At 35.9% G+C, this 21,760-nt stretch overlaps 1 protein-coding gene and 1 long non-coding RNA gene across 13 annotated transcripts in view; both read right to left on the bottom strand.

Moving 5' to 3' along the window:
• Positions 1-21,760, bottom strand: part of dhrsx (dehydrogenase/reductase (SDR family) X-linked) — a 100,506-nt gene that overhangs the window by 31,280 nt on the left and 47,466 nt on the right. For all 12 annotated transcript variants that reach the window (XR_015475458.1, XR_015941902.1, XR_015475457.1 and 9 more), the window contains 1 exon segment: positions 5,415-5,516. Coding sequence is in view for 5 of the 12 variants with exons in the window: in XM_087234961.1 (XP_087091087.1) it covers positions 5,415-5,516 (102 nt within the window). In the remaining 7 variants the exon portion in view is untranslated.
• Positions 16,343-20,195, bottom strand: LOC141386040 (uncharacterized). Its single transcript, XR_015476677.1, has 3 exons — positions 19,660-20,195; positions 17,322-19,118; positions 16,343-16,435 (listed from the first exon to the last, which is right to left on the bottom strand). It is a non-coding gene; the product is annotated as an uncharacterized LOC141386040 (long non-coding RNA).

Below are 21,760 nucleotides of genomic sequence, written 5' to 3'. Positions count from 1 at the left end.
TATAATTTTCTTTTTACCATATCTGCAATGCCTGTATTTTGGATTTTTTTGTAGTCCACTTAGAATCCAACTTGGAAATATATATATTTTTCTTTAGTGGCATTGATTATTTTAAAACTCAAATTGCATCAACATGCCTTTGTTTTTATTTCTGTAATAAATATGGCTGTCAAGCCAGGAACGTGATGGTTTATTGTGGATATGTTGTTTACATGAAGAAATCTCTGTTACAAGTAAAAAAAAAAATTGTAATAAACAATTATATTTTGAATTTAAATAGTTTATGTCTTGCGTCTACATAAATTTATCATGTGAATAGCCAAAGTTACAAGTTTCAGTTTTTTTAAATGTGATTAATCGCGATTAATTTTTATAAAAAAGTGCAATTAATTAGTTAATTTTTAATTGAATGACAGCACTACTATTATAGACCACTGTCCTTTAATTTACTAGGTTAACCCCATTTGTCAGCAAGTAGGTTTGTCACTTTATGTGTATAAAGCAGGTAAAATAAGTATTGAACACATTAAAGAGCCCATATTATACATGAAATAGGGTCATATCCTGGTTGTAAGGGTCTCCAACAACAGTCTAATATGCATGCAAGGTCAAAAAACACTTTCATGGTCTTATAATCTGCATTTATTTTTACCTAATTATCCCAGCGACTCCTGTATGAATCGTCCAGTGATTCATTTGTTCCCAAACCCCTCCTTAGCGCGGAGCTAATCTGCGCTGATTGGACCGATGACAGTCTGTCGCGATTGGTCGACTGCCTTCAGTCAGAGAGGGAAATGGCCAATAGCTAATCAGCAATTTAAAAAGTAATCACAGTTCATACACGCTCGATAGTGCAGACGTGGATTTTAGCTGCCACACTATGGCGAGTGGATAGTGCCACGGATAACCGAACGAAGGAGACAGTCGTGTACTGGCCATACCACACACACACAAAAACACACACACACCTCCGGATGACAACGCTCCCGCTTCCGCCCGCACCCGCCAGGTTTTAGCCTGAGAACCCGCTCCGTTTTCTGCCCGCCGCGCCCGGTCCCGCTAGAGCGGAGAACACAACCAAAAATCACCCAGTATACAGTCCAGACAGCCAAGCTGTCGTTCGTTCGTTCGCTCGCTCTCTCTCTCTCTCTCTCTCTCTCTCTCTCATACGCGCGCGTGCGCACTAACACACACACAAGCACCACGCAGACTCTCTCTTTCTAATTCGCATAGCAATATCCGTGATATTGCTAGACAGCCCGCTCCCGTCCCAAATTAAACCCGTTACCGACAGCTCCCGCGATTTATTCGGAAATTTATTCCCGCGGCTGTCCCCGCGCCAGATTTCTGCGGCGCGGGAATAAATTTCCGAATAAATCGCGGGAGCAGAACTCTAGCACGGAGCTCCATAAACAAACAGCACGCGTCGCGTTTTTAACGTGACTTTGCACGCGATAAGATAAAATATCCAGTTAACCTGATACAGTACACGCGGTTACAAGTAACAAATCACAACTAAATACATTTGCAAGCTAGAGTCAACGAGGCAACAACTTTAACCGCACGTACTTACACTTGAGAAATGGAAGAAACCCATCCTGATGTCCATCAGTAAGTTACTGATCCTTCCTTTAACAAACGCAGATGAAGTATTCTTTGTAGCATGTAGCTTCCAGAAGTTTCCAGTAGTTTCCAACTGCTTGGCTATAATGCTGAGGTTTCATCTTTGGGTAGAGACTCAATATATCCATCTGCAATGTGACTTCAATCGACCGGCATGTTTGTGTGCGTGTGTTTGTGGGTGTGTGTGTGTGTGTGTGTCTGGGTTACTGCGTCAGAGGGCGGGGCCTCAGGTTTGAAATCTCCCGGGTTTGCGCGTGCACGTGAAAAACTTTGTTTCGTTCGTACGTCATGGCGAAACACCTAATGAGTCGGTATCAAGGCGACTCGTTTGAAGCACTATGAATCGACTCTTTTATAGATGAATCAACAGTTTTAAACACTGTATTCTTACAGATTTAAGCCTTAGCTGGATACTTCACTTCACTTAGAGCTGTGTTACACACTACATGGAGGGGAATTTTCAAAAACCCATAATATGGGCTCTTTAAGATTGTTTTCCAGTAAATATATTTCTAAAGGAGCTATTGACATGAAATTGAACTTGAATACATTTCTTAGGTTTGATTTTTTTTCACAGACCTTAACAGAGTTTAAAAATCTTGATGGTTCTATTGGTCTTATCTATTTACTCTCCTCTTTAGTTCTTATTTTCAATTTAGTTGATTGGTGATTGACCATTCATGCTGCTTTATTTTCTTCTTCTGAAACCAGTTGAGTTTCCTTGGTTGTATTTGGGGTCATTGTCTTTACAATTTACAGTAACGAGAGGCAGGCTTGCTTTCAAACTACTGAGAGATTTCAGCTGCTCTCTGGGCTTTCCATGACTTTTTAACACCTCAATTTCTTTATGTGTTCAAAATGGTTTCCCTGAGTCATTTCCTTTTATTACACATAACTCAAAATCAAAAGTAATTAGTCTTGTTTTTTTTTTTGTATGAATGAATTATTTAGTTGGTACTGAAATCAGATAAAAGTTTAAAGACAACAGTTTTAGAAAATTTTATAGAATAGAAGTCAAAAATTTTACCCCAAAATTGTTACCATGAAAGTGAAGTTCTTAATATAAATAAATATTACATAAAAAAATAAATAAATAAATAATATATATATATATATATATATATATATATATATATATATATATATATATATATATATATATATATATATATATATATATATATATATATATATATATATATATTCTCTGAGAGAAATAAATAATAATAATAATTAAATAAGATAAAATAAAATAAAAAATAAGTGAGCAAGTTTACAATAAAAGAGTTAAAAAAGGGAAAGAAAAGAATAAAAAAGAAAAGTTTGCGTTAAAAAGTCAATATTTCCTCGTTCTAGTTATTTGATATTTGATATTTGAAAGGTGTATTTGATATTTGTCTAAAACAAGGTTCCATGGGATTCATGTATCAATGCTGCGTACGCACAAAAACTTTGCGTACGCCAGGTTTCATGCTCAGAATCGCTCACATTTTGATTTACTAACAATGAACAGAACGTGGGAATGTGCACAGCTCCATGGCAGCTTCTTGGCTGGCGTACGCACATTTTTTGTGCGTGTGTGTTTTATTTCCATTGGCGACTCCTAGAGGCAGTTGTGTTAAATTGCTCTCTACAAAGTGTCTGAGCCTCGCAATGGCAGCTGTATGAGACGGGTTCATCTAGCAGGTATATAAGGTTTCCATACCATAAATTTGACCAGCCAAACTGTAATTGCAGCAGTCGCCTGTTTTCCCAATGTAATCTGAGCTATCTACTGCACGAACATTGCTATAAAGACACTACCTGAAGATGAATTTGCATGTGTGAATCAGAAACATTTCTATTCAATAGATGTGCAAATAAAATACGATGCACAAACTTATTAATGCTTCCTACTTGTCTTTCTCGTGATAAATAGTTGGCAAAATCTGATATGTAGCAGGGGAAAAAAGAAGAAATAGTTCATCAGACGCTGGATTCGAACAGATTCATGCTCGAACGTGTCAAAACATGTTGACATGCGTTTTACGAGCTGCGCCACAGCAACTGTTAAAGGTATTGCAACATTTTACACCTATAAACCACACTATTTCTCTTTTAACTCCACAGTGTGATGTTCAGACCCAACTATGTTAACCGCATCATCTAAACTCTCCCACTCTATTTTTTTCTTTTGTTGTTAATTCCGAAGGACAAATTTGCAAATAACACTGCTTTTCTCCGGTCTACCCCCGAAAGCAGCACCTCCAATTCACATTCTGTTCAAAGTTTCTCTTCTTGCTTGCTTTTGCCTTTGCTTTTTCGTTGGGTTTTGCCAAAGTAGAGTCATTTGCATCTTTATACGGGGGAGGAGGCAGGGATGGGTTTTGTGCTCGTGCATGTTGCGCTCAGTTTCACGTTCATTCAGATGTACAAAAGAATATGCGTGAGATTCGGCGTACGCAGTGTTTCATACATCTGAATTTTTTTCTGCGTAAGCACATTTACAGCTTTGTGCGTACGCAATGTTTTAGTATGATTTCCACGCAAGTCTTAGTACATGAGGCCCCAGGTGTGTCAAAAAGCTTTGAGAGATGCTGCAAGTAAGCATCTTAACTTGTCTAGCTAAAAGAGTAGAAAAAGCAATAACCTTGCAACAGTCAAGTCAACACTGTCTGAAATACCAAAAAGGGCTGTCAAGGGGTTAGGGTCTTGATTTAAGTGTATCAAAAACACTGCACCAGAAATTGTCAAAAAATGTCAATTAAGGGCAAATCCAAAATTATGGACATGGTTAGCAGGAAACTGCTTATAGCAATGATAGGCATCACTTCTATCAGGAAAATAGCTAATTTGGCATTAAAATGTGCTCTTTAGAGCACCTTACACTGCATTAGGCCATCTCTAGCACACACAGAGAAGGAGTGGACCATCTTTAAAATATCTTCCCATTGTTCTTCCGCAATACCAACACCAAGGTCATTTTTCCAAGATTTTTACATATAGTATTTCTAAGAGTATACCAACTTTTATTAATAGGTTCCGGCCACATGATGAGTCATTATTACATGCATTTGCGGTACTCTAAATTGAACCTGATTTTTTTAAAATGTAAATTTCACAAAATGTATTTACTTTACATTCTAACAACATATTATTTGTAAATGCTTATGAAGAAAACTTATTTATAAATGTGACTCTGGACCACGAAACCAGTCAAAACCAAACTAACCAAAAATACATGTTATGGGTTATTACTGATTTTTCCTTTATGACAAAAAAAGCATTAGAATATTAATTAGATATTTAGTCAATGTCCTACTTTAAATACATCAAAACATATTTTTTCATAATTAATGTGCAGTACAAAGAACTTCATTTAGGAAATTTTAAAGGTGATTGATTGATTGATTGTTTGATTGACTGACTGACTGACTGACTGACTGACTGACTGACTGACTGACTGACTGACTGACTGAATGATTGACTGACTGAATGATTGACTGACTGACTGACTGACTGACTGACTGACTGACTGACTGACTGACTGAATGATTGACTGACTGACTGACTGACTGACTGACTGACTGACTGACTGCTTGCTTGCTTGATTGATTGATTGATTTTTTTACCCTCAGATACTAGAAAATTACATGCCGTCCAATCCTAACAAACCAATCATCAATGTTTTTAGCTTATTTATTCAACTTTCAGATGATCTCAATTGCAAAAAAACGTTACCCATTGACTGGTTTTGTGTTCCAGGGCTCATTTATATGTTAATACCAGAAGTATTAAGGAAATGTACATACCATTATTGACAAGGACATGTAGAGGCAAACCTTTGGCATTATATCTCTGGACGAACTGGCGAACAGATGTCAAAGAGGCCAAATCCAAGTACATGAACTCCACTAAAAGCAAAAACAGATCACAAAATCAGTACTTAAGCAGAAGCTGCAATATAAGAACTGAAAATGAGAAGAAGAATAACTTGGAATTGACATTCAAACTTAATATGAACATTTTAACAAAATATTATGTCAGTTTAATGACATCTTACATAATTTGCCTCATTTCACTTTAATCTTAAATGACTTTTTTCTCTATGAAAAACCAAAAATAAATATTTTAAAGCATGTTGGTAGCTAGGTTTCACTCAAATACATACAATAATTGTTATTCAAATACACCTGAAAAACTTTGGTTACCAATACTCGTTTATTCGTTCAATAAATCTATAAAAGTCAATCAAATGCCAGAATGTTGCACATTTGGGTAAGCACTTCTTTCATGATAATCTTTTAAAAACTGTTTCTGATAAAAAATAAATAAATAAATAAATAAAGATTAAGGTCAATTGCTTTACATTCAAAACAACAATTTCATTTAAGCATCATGTGTGCTGCCATTGTCTAATAGGCAACTGAACCGAACTGGAGTTTAAAAGGTATTTTCATTTCCCAACGGCCCACAAGACTGGCGACAAGCACATGATGAACTGCTCAATAACAGCACAAGCATGTAAACAGCAATAATAATTATTTAACAATATGAGGACTCAGAGAAAGGTCTTCATTAAACCAGCATGCAAAATGGTTTAAACATTACAGCAAGATGTATTCAGCAGCATCATTCCACGATACAAATGAAATGCTGATTACAGGATATTTCCATATTCAGATCATAAGTCAAACACATTTGTCCTCCTCAAATTGTCAGCTTGTTTTACAGGGGTTTGTTTTGAACTGTAGTTGCAGGCTAAATTCTCTGTTGATTCATTCAGTTTTGCATGCCATAGTTCATTTATTAGCCTTTTTTCTGTTGGGATGTACATCAAAGCAAACGTCCAATTAGTCTCATTTCAAAGCATGCAATTTATTCCACGCATTAAAGCTCACGTAAGGTCAAAAGGACTTTTCTCTCATCATCCTGAATGACCTGGCAATGTTTCAATGATCACTTCTTTTTAAAACAAACATTAAAATGACCATAATTGCCCAAAATATCTGCTCTGAAGCTCACTAACAGAGAAAACAATAACATAGTTAAATCACACAATGTAGTTCAATTCATTATGCAGTTCAAGCATTATGACCTGAGACTGAACAGATTGTATTTATTAAACTAGGCCAAAATATTAATATATAATACAATTACATATATGTAATGGGATAATCAACAGATTACCATGAGTTAAAGGATTTTAAATGCATGACGTCCCTCAGTGTAGTGCATTCAGATTGATTAAATTGAAGTGCCCTTGATTTTCTGCTTATTCCGATAAATTTTAAACTGAGATTAAAACTGACTGGAACTAGCAGTGCGTTAAATGATTTAATCGCAACCTTTCTAGTTAATCAGAATCAAAAATTTTAACGGACCATAGATTAAAATAAATTAATCAATTACTGTAACAGTATTGTATTTCATTTTGTGTTCCCCTTTGCGTCTTTTCACCTTTATGTTCCAAGCCCTTGTTAGCTGTCATGGTTACCCCTTGCTGTTGAGTCAATTGCCCCTTTCACACAGTGATACCGGAAAATTTACGGAACGACTTTACCGGTAGATTAAAAAAAGTGCTGTTCACACAGGTGAGGACGTTGGGGATTTTTTCCGGAAAAGAGAAATCACACATCCATTCCAAAATACCGGTAAATTCTGACATCATTAACCAGAAATGACCTCTAAATGGCTGCGCTTGTATTTGTAAACGTTTGACTACATTACAAACTCTGGATGGATCAGTGTTGTGAACAACTTCGATGAAAACAAATAGAGACACACTTTCGCATGTCGAGATGTTCATGATGTGTGTGTGTGTGTGTGTGCGTGTGTGTGTGTGTGTGTGTGTGTGTGTGTGTGCTGGCTCACCAGCTGCTTCATGGGCACACGCGACACAGAGCTTGAAGGTAAACGAACAACGGCTTATCATAAACATATTATCAATAATTATTAACACTGTTGGCATTAAGAAAAAACATATACATGTTATCTGACTAATATCTAGCAGCTAAAGGTGTCTGGAAAAATATTCAAAGGCTTTTATTTTCATAAACCGTGCGGACATGAATGCTTCTGACTGTTCTGATTGGCTAAAGTAGACGTCTCATGTCAGCACGTTCTAGACGTGCACACGCTCTTTCCGGCTATCTTCCTTCTACATTCACACAGCGCAGCACTCCGGCAAATTACTGGTAATGTTACAACTTCTCTTTCCGAAAAATTGCCAGAACGAATTTACCAGTATTTTCAAAAAGGACCTGTTCACACATACATCCTTTCCGAAAAATAGCCGGTAATTTTACGGAAAGGTCTGTGTGTGTGAAAGGGGCTATTGTCTTCGCCCCTCGTTACCTTGTTTACTCCTTGTATAAAAGCTCCTGTGTGAGTTGTTCATGAACACATCATGTATAAGGTTTCCTTAAGATGTTTCTTCCTTCTCTGTGTTTCTTTAGCCCCTTTCACACATACAGACCTTTCTAGAAAATTACCGGCAATTTTCTGGAAAGGGATCATGTGTGAACAGGTCCTTTTTGAAAATACTGGTAAATTCGTTCTAGCAAATTTCCGAAGAGAAGTTGTAACATTACCGGTAATTAGTAAGTTGTAACATTACCGGTAATTACCGGTGAGTGCTCTATGTGAAGGTAGAAGGAAAATTGACGGAAAGAGCATGCTCACGATTTGAACATGACGTGAGATGTCTACTCCAGCCAATCAGAACACTCACACACATTCACATCCGTGCTGTTTATAAAATAAAAGCCTTTGAATATTTTTCCAGACACATTTAGATGTAAGACATCCTTCTGAATGCCAACTGTGTAAACAATCATCGATAATATGCTTATGATAAACCGCTGTATGTTTACCTTCAAGCTCTGCTTTAATTGCTTGACACGTGTGCATGTGAAGCAGCCAGTAAGCGGCGACACTCACACACATAAATTTACATTTTGATATGCGAAAGTGTTCCTCCATATGTTTTCATTAAAGTTATTCACAATACTTATCCATCCACTGAAGCTCATTTCTTCTTAATGATGTCAGAATTTTCCTGCATTTTGGAATGGATGTGTGAATGGTCTTTTCCAGAAAATTTCCGGAACATCCGTGCCTGTGTGAACAGCACTTTTTTTAATTTACCGGTAAAGTCGTTCTGGAAAATTTCTCGATATTTACATGTATCACTGTGTAAAAGGGGCTATTGCCTCTCTTACTTCACCATTAGTTTCTTTCCCTGTTGAACACAAAATATATCCCATTGATTTGGATAGTATTCTTGGCACCCATTGACTTCCACAGTAAGTCCATTGGTCCTAGCAACCAACAATGCTCAAAATATTTCTTGTTCAACACAAGAACTCAAAAAGGTTTAAAACCACAGAATAACTGACAAAGTAAGATTAATTTTTTAGTGAACATTCATTAATTTTCCTTCAGCTTAGTCCCTTTATTCATCAGGGGTCGCCAGAGTGGAATGAACCACAAATTATCCAGCATATGTTTTACACAGCAGATGCACTTCCAGCTGCAACCCAGTACTGGGAAACACCCATACACACTCATTCACATACATACACTATGGCCATTTTAAGTTATTCAATTTATCTATAGCACATGTCTTTGGATTGTGGGGAAAACCGGAGCACCAGGAGGAAACCTACTTAAACACGGGGAGAACATGCAAAAGTGGTTAGCACTGTAGCCTCACAGCAAAATTAGTTGGCATTTGTGTTTAAGTTTGCATGTTCTCCCATGTTCGTGTGCAGTTTCCTCCAGGTGCTCCGGTTCCCCCAACAGTCCAAAGGTGAATTGCACTATAGGTGAATTGAATTGGCCGTAGTGTATGAGTGTGCATGTTAGAGAGTAAGGGTGTTTCCCAGTACTAGGTTGCAGCTGCTGCTGGGCATCTGCTGTGTAAAATATATATATGCTGGATAAATGTACAGTTCATTCTGCTGTGGTGACCCCTGATGAATAAAGGGACTATTCATTTATTAATTTTCTTTTCGGTTTTATTAACCTGGGGTCACTATAGCGGAATGAACCGCCAACTTATCCAGCATATGTTTTACACAGCATGTCCTTTCAGCTGCAAGCCATCACTGGGAAACACCCATACACTCTCATTCACGTGCATACACTATGGACAATTTTAGCTTACCCAATTCACCTGTACCACATGTCTTTGGACTTGTGGGGGAAACCAAAAAACTCGGAGGAAACCATGCAAACGCAGGGAGAACATGCAAACTCCACACAGAGATGCCAACTGACTCAGCCAAGGCTTGAACCAGTGATCTTCTTATAAAGGGACTAAGCTGAAGAAAATAAATTAATTAAGTGTCTTCATAAAATGTGTCAATGGTGATCAATCTTTGGTCAATATTCAGGGCTTATATTGTGTGTTCTATTGTGGGTCCAAAACATGACATTAAATGACTAATAACTAACCTTATTTTATTTTTGTTTCACAAATGTCTCATTAAAATGTCAAAAGGATTTTAAAACTGATCTGAGAACAGGTAAAACTATGCAACCTGTTCAGTAACAATGCCCCGCACTGAAATCCCATAACCTTTACAATCTGATGTGCAGTGATTCAAAACAAAAGATTCATTAAAGTTTCAAAGCTTCATGAAGCATTGGACGCAGACAACAGTAATTTATATACCGATAAATCTGAATCAGAGTTTGCATATTCTCCCCGTGTACGTGCTGGTCTCCTCTGGGTGCTCCGGTTTCCCCCACAGTCCAAACACATGCACTATAGGTGAACTGGTTGAACTAAATTGGCCGTAGTGTATGAATGTGTGAATGCGAGAGTGCATGGGTGTTTCCCAATGCTAGGTTGCGGCTGGAACTCAGCGTTCAACGCTGTGTAAAATGTATGCTAGAATAGTTGCCGGTTCATTCTGCTGTGGCGACCCCTGATAAACAAGCGACTAAACTAAAGGAAAATAAATGAATAAACTAATCTAAATATATATAGAACGATCAGTTGTAGTATTATATACACAGCTCACCTCAATCAATAATATTATGACAGTCTGTTGAATAATACCCTACATCATTTAAAAATCTTAATTTTAAGTTCAGCTCATTTAACATCATATGTTACTGATATTAAAAAGTAGACATATGTCACATTTCTCTGATGTTAAACCAATCAACTCCTTAAATATGACATCTGCTCTATTTTGCATGAACAGGCTCGTATAACGCTTAGTCTCTGATCTCAGTAATTCGACGTGTCTTCATATCTGTTTAACTGAGGTCGCAATCCCAATTGTGGAAACAGAAGCTGGAGTTTTGCCCACTCATCCTTCCTGTTCTTGTTCTCCATCAACTTTAATTAGGCTTATCATTCATTCAGTCTGACGGAACTAACCTTTGAGCTAATAATGGCTCCGAAGTGAGAATTAGACCATTACACGCCTGCCGGGCTGGACAGCAAGAAATGCACACAGGAGGCCATATAAAAGAGCAGCGATACAGCTAATGCAGTACAAGCATGCCTTTTAAATGTTAATATTGATGAACTTGTCAGAACACATCTAAGTTTAGGGTAGAAATTTGATATGACAGCGAGGGGTTTTTGTCATTATTTTGATAGACAAAGTAAAACTATAAGCCTTGAAGCTCAAGATTTTAAATCTGCAGCGCCTGCAAGTTGTTGTGTTTACCTCGGTGAACCCTTTTGGGCTTTCAGCTTATGAAAATGAGACATTACATTATAATATTCCAGTCATATGCACATCATTGCTTCAATCAGCTTCCGTTGTCATGTTATGCAAATCCTGGTATTTTGTTCTCTTTTTTTTTTTTTGCTCTCAGCATAATAGTGAGGTGAGGCAAGGTCAACACTGACAAAACGTTCACCTTTACTGTTCTATCAAAACAGAGTCACCATAGAGCCAGATGTGGCTGTCGCTCAGATGCAGCAAAAAAAGAAAAAAGGAATGGTGATAACCTTATAATGACTTAGGATGTTGAGACAAATTATGCTCAAGAGCTTCCATTTATCATTTCATTAGTTTGTAACACATTCATTGAATAAATTCCAACAATTTAAACTAAATGAATTTGATTTTGATTGATCACTTTAAATCTTAATGGCTTTATTCACAAGCAGGCACAGAAATTGAAACCTTAATGGCTCCAGAATTCTCTGGTCTCTTTCACTTCCATTGATTTTTAGCCATGAAAGAACAAACTTGTTTTTTTCTTATGTTTTTTATCTTTATATATAGTCATAAAAGCACTGCTGATTATTATTTCTAGTCATTAGCCCCATAGGCAAATACAGTTGTAGATAATAGCAGAATTGAGTGCACTTCCACATTACAATACGGGGTCATTTGTAGGGCTGCATGATTAATCGAAAAATCTCAATTTGACCCCCAACACGATCTTAATTAGGGTGTGAACCTACACTAGTCTCACAGTTCCGTTCGGTTACGATTATCATGCCATCGATACGGTTCAATTCCATATCTCGGTGCATCAGTTAATGAAGAGGCATCATACAGATCAAAAGTACACTTTGGGGTACCACAAGGCACAAGGCTAAGTTCTTGGTCCCTTACGATTCACACTATATATGTTACCACTAGGTGATACTTAAAAATGAAGTTAGCTTCCAATGTTATGCTAATGATACACAACTTTATATCTCCTCTCAACCTTATAACTTGTATGCCCTTACTAATTAACAGATTGTATAGCTGATATTAAAAGTTGAATTACTAAAAACTTCTTATTACCTCATTCAGATAAAAAATATAGGTCTTGCTTATTGAACCCAAAAACCTCACATGCAAAAACCTAGAACACTCTTTAACCCTTAATGGATTCTTAGTTCCGTCCTCATTTTTAGTAAAAAAAAAATGGGGGTGATTTTTGATAGCAACCTGTCATTTGAAGGACAGAATTTTAGCATCTATAAAACTGCATTTTTTCAGCTTTAAAATTTTGCCAAACTTTGACACATGCTATCAATGTCTGATGCGGAAAAGCTTATACATGCTTTCATGGCCTCTAGATTGTAATGTGTTACTAGCTGGTTGCCCTACTGGCCTAATTAACAAACTTCAGCTAGTTCAAGATGCAGCTGCTTGAGTGTTTTCTAGAATAAAGAAATATGATCATATTACTCCAGTTCTTTCACCATGGCATTGGCTTCCTATTAAATATTGTATAAACTTTGAAATTTTATTGGCTACCTACAAAGCCCTGATAGGCTTAGCTGCCCAGTATTTGAGGGAGCTCCAGGTGTATTATAGTATTACAGCCCCTCACGTCTACTCTGCTCAATTAATTCTGTGCAATTGATTATTCCCAGAATATTAAAATAAACGCTAGGCTGTAGATCTTTCTCATATCTGGCACCTAAACTCTGGAACAGCCTTCCTAGCACATTTCAGGAAGCAGACACACTCTGTCAGTTTAAAACTAGATTAAAGACACATCTCTTTGCATTAGCATACACATAAAACACAAATGCTGCTGAAATTAAAATCCTCTAAAATACTGTTGGCCTGCATTATTTAGGGCAACCGGAGAGGGGAAAACTTCCCAAACAACACTATAATTTGATCGGCATCTGCGCTTATGTTAGTCTTCCAAGGTTTCCATAATCCTGGACCAGGCCATATCCTTAAAAAGCTGCTTTGGTGAATACTGAACTGAACTAAACTGATCTTCAAAACTGAAAACTGAACTGACACTGCTTTAATTTACTATAATCTTCTATGTGAAGCTGCTTTGACACAATCTATATTATAAAAGCACTATAAAAAATTAAAAATAAATTAAAGATGAAACACGATGCACTGATGATGCTTTCCATAAACAATTTGATATATTACTTAGCAACACAATAAGTCTTGTATTAAAATTTGTAATTTATAAATATATTTATGTATTATTTGTAATAAAATTTTGTCCTTTTATACATGCAGTCATATATATATATATATATATATATATATATATATATATATATATATATATATATATATATATATATATATATATATATATATATGTACTGTATCTTTAATTTATCTGCTCAAGGTAAACACTCTTTTTGAATGTATCAAACAAAACTAAATTACGTGCACAGAACAACATGAGCATTTATAGCAAATAAACAAATGTAAATATTATTCTGTTTGCTTTTTGAGCATGGTCGAGTGACTTCTTAAACGCCTTTTATTGGTCACGAGCTCAACAGAAAAGGCTGTGATTGGCTCTAACAGACAGCGTAGCTCTGGCGCTGTTCAGCAAACAGTGACACAGACACTGATGTTAAACGGTTGCCGTGAACAGCTGATCCATTATAGGCGGTGACACAGTGAAGAAAACTCGCTCTGCAGACATGCTCGTGTCTGGATCCACAAATAATGTTATTGTAACAGCCAAGAGAGGAGATAAAACGTTACCTCATGAACAGGCCAGCAGGGCAAAGGGGCAGAGATTGTGTGTGTGAGAGAGAAAGTTTACAGTTTTGCTTTTTTCCTAACTGGGTTCTGATGTACTTCCCTGTCAGAGTGTCAAACAATCTCACAAGCAGTGATTTGAGCACAGTTATCTGCTATTTAAGTAGTAGGAGCATTTTAATTACTCGCCATCGTGATTCTAGACCTAGTCATTTTTCAAATGTAAACTTTAAAACACTAAATGCTTTGGTTGTTGCCACCATATTTACTTATTACTCCACATATTGAGCCACATGCACTGTTTTGCTGTTCTGAAGTCCCTCTACTTCAACACAGTACTGTATTATCAATACAATATTAGTCTCTCCAGCAGAAAATATATCCAAAGACGCCATGTTAAATTGTAAAGAAATCTTTGTTTTGGTAGATCTTTGGTAGATGGCAGCCATTGTGTAAAAAAGTGGAAAAAAGTTCTTGTTTTTTAACCAGACATTTAAAAAGAATATATTTTACAGCAGTAATCACAATAGAGTGAAACCGTGATATTTTTATCCAAGGTTATCACACCATTAGAATCTTATACCTGCCCATGCCTAGTCATAAACACTTCAGTGGTTAAAGTACAATCATTCGAAGCTCCAAGAACACTTCTATGCACCAAAATCTATAAACCTATTTTGTTTGCATTTTTCATCTAATTTTGACAAAGATTTAGTTCCTTTTTTGATCTTTGAACATTGCTGTCTATAGAAGGCCAGAGAGCTTAAGGATTTCATGTAAATTGTTTCATTTGTGTATTGTTCTGAACAAAAATCGCAAGGGATTTGAAAGACATGAGGGTAAGTAATTAATTACAGAATTTAAATTTTGGTTGAACTACCCCTTTAACCCATATTGTATGTCTGCTCAATCAGACAAACACCACAGAATTTAGGTTTACAGAAACTGTCAAGATTATCTGTGGAAGTGCTGTAGAACAAGATCAGGATAAATGAGACGGCTTGTGACCTGCATTACAATTCTGATTTTGGCACTGTTTGCTTCACGTAAGGTGTAGTAGAGATCCATAAACTATGAACTGCCATCTGGGTGCAAGATTAAATCATTTTCTCTTGTGTTGTGTGTCATAGTGCCAAACAACAGATGCCATGTCTGCACTGCCTCACAACATCAAAAGAAAGTCTAGAATAGTTTATTTTTTTCCTGTTGTCCAAGATGGGTTCTGTCACATGGGTGACATTGACCAATAGATGCACCTAATATCTACTAAAGCTCTAAAAAACGCCTCTTGCTGGCACATGATGAATGTATTTATCTACTGTTTTTATTCACTCACACACACATATACAAACACACACGCACGCACGCACGCACGCGCGCACACACACACACACACACACACACACACACACACACACACACACACACACACACACACACACACACACACACACACACACTGTTAGAAACACTTAATACACAATTACAGAGACATTTGTAATGTATGTAGGCTTCTTAATGACAGAATACACATAATTTTCAACATAACTGAATAAAGGAATTTAAAGGTTTCAAGGTTTTATCTACATAAAATTGCATAATTTGACATTGAATGTCATAACCAAAAAAAAAAAGAAAAGAAAAAAAAACTTGAAGTTTAATCCGGGCTGTACTGTATTCTTAAGAAAAAAGATATGAATCCGTCCTCTAATGACTCTGAATTTCTGAAGCAGGATTTTGAGGTAAACAACATAAAAGCATGTGTCCATCCTGCCTTGTATAATTGGTTCGGGCAGCTGCTGGTTGTGTAATGGTGTGAGAGATGATTTCTTGGCACACTTTTGGCAACTTAACACCAACTGAGGATCTTTATTATGCCAGTGCCAATCTGAGTTTTGTTTCTGACCATGTACATCCCATTACTGCTACAGTGTGACCAGTGTGTCCAGCAAGATAATAGCCTTGTTACGATGCTCAAATCATCTCACACGGGTTTCTTGAACATGACAGTTAGTTCATTTTACAAATGGGCCTCCATAGTACCTCAGTATCTGGAGCAACAGGAAATTCACATCATGGATGAGCAGCTCACACAAACAATCTTTACAAACTACACTATTATATAATGACAATTTTGCCTAAAATCCCAGAGAAAGGTTTGGCAACTTGTTAAATATATATATATATATATATATATATATATATATATATATATATATATATATATATATATATATATATATATATATATATATATATATATATATATATATTTTTTTTTTTTTTTTTTTCAAGACAAGTCAAGACAACAAATATTTCTATGCTGCTTTAACTAATTTTTTGAGTTAATAAGGTTTCAATATAAAACTGTTGTTCGACAAACACTTCCTATTTACTTCATACATGTCAACTCTCCCGTTTTTTTTACAGGATTCTCCTGAATTTTACCATTTTATTTCGCCATCATCCTATCTTTAAGAATTTTCCCATTTTCTCCCATATTTTTATTGAAATTACATTGAAATTAATTTAAAATTGTCTGCATTCACTTTCTTCATTACAGCTGTGCATTGATCTTTGATCGTCGCCCTTTATATGACAGATGTGCTCCACATGATAAACTGATCTCAGATCAGCTTCTATATGCGCCATTTTAAAGAGGAGCTAAAGTGCAGGACACTTTGGGATTCAGCTGTGTGTATAAACAGACAAATACGCTTAAAAATATGTAAACATGTCCGTCCTGCATGTTTTCTTTTAAACACAACAAATTTTCTCTTAAATAAGCACAAACATTTACAAAAGTAATCAAATGCTTTTATTAAAGATCTGTAACTCTGTTATCAAACAAAATAAAACGAGAGATTCATTTGCTGCTCTACACTTGTTTGATAACAGAGATGTCACTTTAAATGGCGTGTACAGAAGCTGATCTGAGATCAATTTATCATAAGGAGTGCGTCTGTCAGTCAGCGCTTACACATGCACCCGCTGATTCAGAGATTGCATATGAAGGGCAAAAATCAATACACAGCTTTAATGGAAAGAAAGTGAATACAGACATTTTTATATTCATTTTAATGTGCTTTCAAGATTATAAATATGGGAGGAATATGGAAAAATACTTAATGATAGGATGATAGTGGGATAGAATGGTAAAATACGGGAGAATCCTGGCAAAAATGGGATTGACATGGGTTGACATTTATGAAGGAAACAGGAAGTGTTTGTCGAACAAGTTTTGCGAGGGAACGCAAAAACTTTAAAAACATATTTTAATATCACTCAGTTTTTTACACATCCATTTTTTTCTTTTCAGACATTTTTTTTCCAACCATCACGTCCCTTCCAGGTCTCCGTAGAAATTATCATTTTTAGTCAGTTTAATTGATGTAAGCTGAGCTAACAAGAAAAGTTAATTTGATTCAACTAAAGTTAAGTCAACAAGCATTTCACATATCATTATACGAAGTCCTATTACCATATTCGGATTATATTTACACAGATCAATGTTTATATATAATTGAATGTATAAAATCTAACTGTTCATAAAATAAAATGATTTTTTTTTTCTTAACTTGGAATAAGAAAATCCCAAATACAATATTAATTATAAGAGAAAGGTCTTATAGGTTTAGACCAGCATACATGAAGGTGAATTGTCATCCATCACATCAACAGATTTAATAAACAGAGCTCTACATTTTCTACACTGAAAGAACCATTAATAAATTATCTAGGTATTATGTCAGAAATAATAATAAAACAAGCTTTAAATAATGTGCCAGTGTGAGTTTTCAAGTTATGGCAAAGAAAAACATTAAAGTATATTTATCAATAAACCATCAATTACTCATATGTTTTACGCAGTGGATGCCTTTTTAGCAGCAACCAGAACTGAGAGTAACTAACTCATGAAACCCTAGTGCTGGGAAACACCCATATTTTCTCTCATTAACACATTCATACATAATATAACACTGTTAGTTATATCCTTAAAAGAACTCGGAACCTAGTTCACATCACTGCACTGCAGATAATTGACCCCTGCTTCAGGAAAACCTCTCTCTGATCCTCAAAGTGTCCTCATTTCTGAGATTTACGGTGATAAACAGCATCTCTCCCTTGAGGTTTATAGCCAATCTGTGGCTGATTGAAACTGTTTGTATGGATGAAATGGCCTTTTGTCCCCTTACAGTTCTCTTGGCCTGAACTCTATCACTCCATGAGATCAGCCCAGAATAAAACAATGAAGAGGGAAGAGCAAATGGATGGCAGCAGAATGAGAAAACCAGGTGCACTGAGACAGAGCTTCAAAAAGCTGTGTGACAACAGCAGATGGAAATGGCAGATTATAGGTTCTCGCTGCAAAAGATCTCTTTTTTTCATACAAACAGAAAAATATTGTATGTCTGGCCCTCCCATTAAGACTTACGATTACATACTATTTCAGCGGTGACTTGGAAAGGAAGCTCTGATACTAGTGATAAAATGTATCTTTCTTTCAGCTCATTGGCACAGTGTGCACCTTTTTCAGTGCTGAGTACTCAACCGCATAATTAAACTAATTATAGTTACACAATTACAGCAATTACCCACTACATTACATTAATCGTCTGACGCTACCCCAGTTTAGAGTGTGAAATGCCATTCTGACCGACAGCCCTTCATTACAAAAAACACTCATTCATTCCCAAATAGCAGAATGTTCTTAGACAACTTGTCAAGAGCAAAAGTGATAACCTATGGTCGACTAGTTTCACTCGTGACTGGGTTATAGTGCTCCATTTTAGGTAGATTACGCTACAGAAAAGGAAACGCAGATTGACTGTGCTTATTAACATACAAAAGACTAGCAAAAGACTATTAGTTGATTATTATTTATAATAGCATGCTAAAACATAACTAAAATGTTAGCTATCGATCCAAATCTAATATTCTCATAAAATGATGGAAAGCAAAAGACACGGACAACGGAAATGCCAACCAAAAGTGATTTCATTTACAAAAGTAATAACCATACAAATGCCCAAATACATACAGTTGAAGTCAGAATTATTAGCCCCCCTGAACTATTGGCCCCCTCTGTTTATTTATTCTCCCAATTTCTGTTTAACGGAGAGATTTTTTCATCACATTTCTAAACATAATAGTTTTAATAACTCATTTCTAATAATCATAATAATTTTATCTTTTATGATGACAGTAAATAATATTCTACGAGATATTTTTCAAGACAGTTTTATACAACATAAAGTGACATTTAAAGGTTTAACTAGGTTAACTAGGCAGGTTAAGGTGATTAGACAAGTTGTATAAGGACGGTTTGTTCTGTAGACTATCAAAAAAAAAGTTAGCTGAAAGGGGCTAATAATTTTGACCTTAAAATGTTTTTTTTTTTTTTTTTTAAATAAAATCTGCTTTAATTCTAAAAAAAAAAAAAAAAAAAAATACAAAAAAAAAAATCCAGAGGAAAAAATATTATCAGACATACTATGAAAATTTCCTTGCTGTTAAACATTATTTGGGAAATATTTACAAAAGAAAAAAGAAATCAAATGTGGGCTAATAATTCTGACTTTTACTGTATACAAAAAGAAATATTAACAATATTAGGTCAACTCAGGAGTAAGAGGCTTGTGAGGCCAAACAAAAGAAAGAAAAATAACAAAACAATTCAAAGCGCCACACACCATATTCTTTCCTGGTCTCTTACAATAAATCACCTACGTGTTTGCAAGATGGAAGTTTTATGACATCTTCCCAATCCACTTTACTCTCTGAGAAAAAGATCAAACGTCATGAGAGGTAGGTCGATATGACTTTGGAAAGAGCTGGGCCATCAAAGAAACAAACTAATCAAACAAAGTAAAAAGTACACAAATCCCAAATGTCTCAAAAGTGGCAAAATAGTGCAAAAGAATTTTAATCAAACAAGGTTAAGCAGAAACATCGAAAATCTAAATCAAGAATATACAAAAACAAGACCAATGCAGGTAACTCACAAAGAAAGACTTATTGAAATAACCCTTTGTCCTGATTTACATGCATCCTATTTTGCTTTTTCATTTTTTTTGAATGTAAGTCCCTGTGTAGTGTGTGTGTGTGTGTGTGTGTGTGTGTGTGTGTGTGTGTGTGTGTGTGTGTGTGTGTGTGTGTGTGTGTGTGTGTGTGTGTGTGTGTGTGTGTGTGCGTGTGTGTGTATTTAGCTATAAAAAAGATCTAAAAGTTTACAAATGTCATACTCCAAAGGGAGATTTGTTTGATTATGTTTTTGTTTTTTTTTTTATCTCTTTTCAAAATATACGTTGAACAGCTTGTTTGGACTACAAGGTAAAATTATGGGCTTAATGATGTCACAAAGTGGCTCGAATACTGCCTATGGACATTTGAATGGTTGAAGGTGATGAGGAGCAAAACAACAATAGCGTTGCCATTCTAATATGTCTGCTAGATGCAAGCAGAAGTTTTACACAATCTTTGTGAAAAATTTTTTCAGCTCAAATTGATTATATTGTGAAGCATTACACATTCCGATTTTCAAATATGTAAAGTTTTGTTGTTTAGGCATTTTAATAATTATCATATCATTGATTGCCATACTAGTACGATGGCTGATGGGTGCTACCATGTTCATCCCCGCTGCAGTGGAGACATTAGCAGCTGATTTACAACAAGTAAACTCATCAAACTTCTTCCAAAATACAAGAAATAAGTGGATGTTTTAGGAGAAGTATTTAGCAAACATTGTCGATACATAAACAGTGTGTATATTTTGTGAATAATACACATTGCTAGAATGTTTTAAAATCCTTGTCCATATATATCATGTATTTTAAAAGCCATAAATGTTTTGTTTCGCTACTGTGTATTCATATGTCGACAACCCAAAACAAATGTTACATCACTGAAAACACTGATAAACTTTGATCTCTGTCAAGTAATGTGCTTATCTTTCTCTGGCTAAGTGCCAGGCTGTAGAGAAGAGACAGAATTTGCTTTTGTGGCAAGGCGTGTGGCAGTACTGAGCTGTTTACCAATCGTAACACACCGGGAAAGCTAACCAATCACAGCACATTATGATTTTGGAAGGCAGGCCTTCATCAAACCCAAAACTAATAGATGTGTTTGTTTCCAGGCTGGGGAGAAAGTGATTGTAATATACCCTTTGCACATTTCCAGGTTTCCTGGCAGCAGAAGAAGTTGCCATAATTGGGTAAAAAGCAGTGAATGCGAGAGTACAACAGATTGTTGTTTATGCATTCCAATTTGCACAAATAACAAAAGAAAAACTCTGCAATAGTGTTTTCATGACTTTCAAATTGGGAAAAATGTATGACACTGATGATGGCTAAAAGAGAGAACAATGTCAAATTTACTGTCCAACAGATAATCGCTGCATTAGAAACACCTTGCATCAGTGCTTAATTTGAGCCAAAACTTGTCTGATCCTGTTCCGGAAAATGTCAGATATTCTTGTTTTGTGTTCGGGAATTTATTTTACTGGATCCGGCATTAACTTGTGCATGGTGAATACCTACATCTGTGTGAGTGTGTGAAAGAGAGAATGTGAATGAGTGCAAGTCGGTGCACGCAAAGGTTGTATGGGGCAAAGCAAAGGTTGTCATCATGGGCAAGTTAAAGCAAAGTCAGTCATAACTTTTATTTTCTGGTTTGGTTCAAGCAATTATTCATTTTCCAATTAAGCA

Source organism: Danio rerio, chromosome 1, assembly GCF_052040795.2.
Source record: "Danio rerio strain M-AB ecotype USA chromosome 1, GRCz13ab, whole genome shotgun sequence".
In the NCBI taxonomy this organism is placed as follows: domain Eukaryota; kingdom Metazoa; phylum Chordata; class Actinopteri; order Cypriniformes; family Danionidae; genus Danio; species Danio rerio.
The sequence above is the reverse complement of the archived record's forward strand: the minus strand, read 5'-3'. Positions and strand labels throughout refer to the sequence as shown.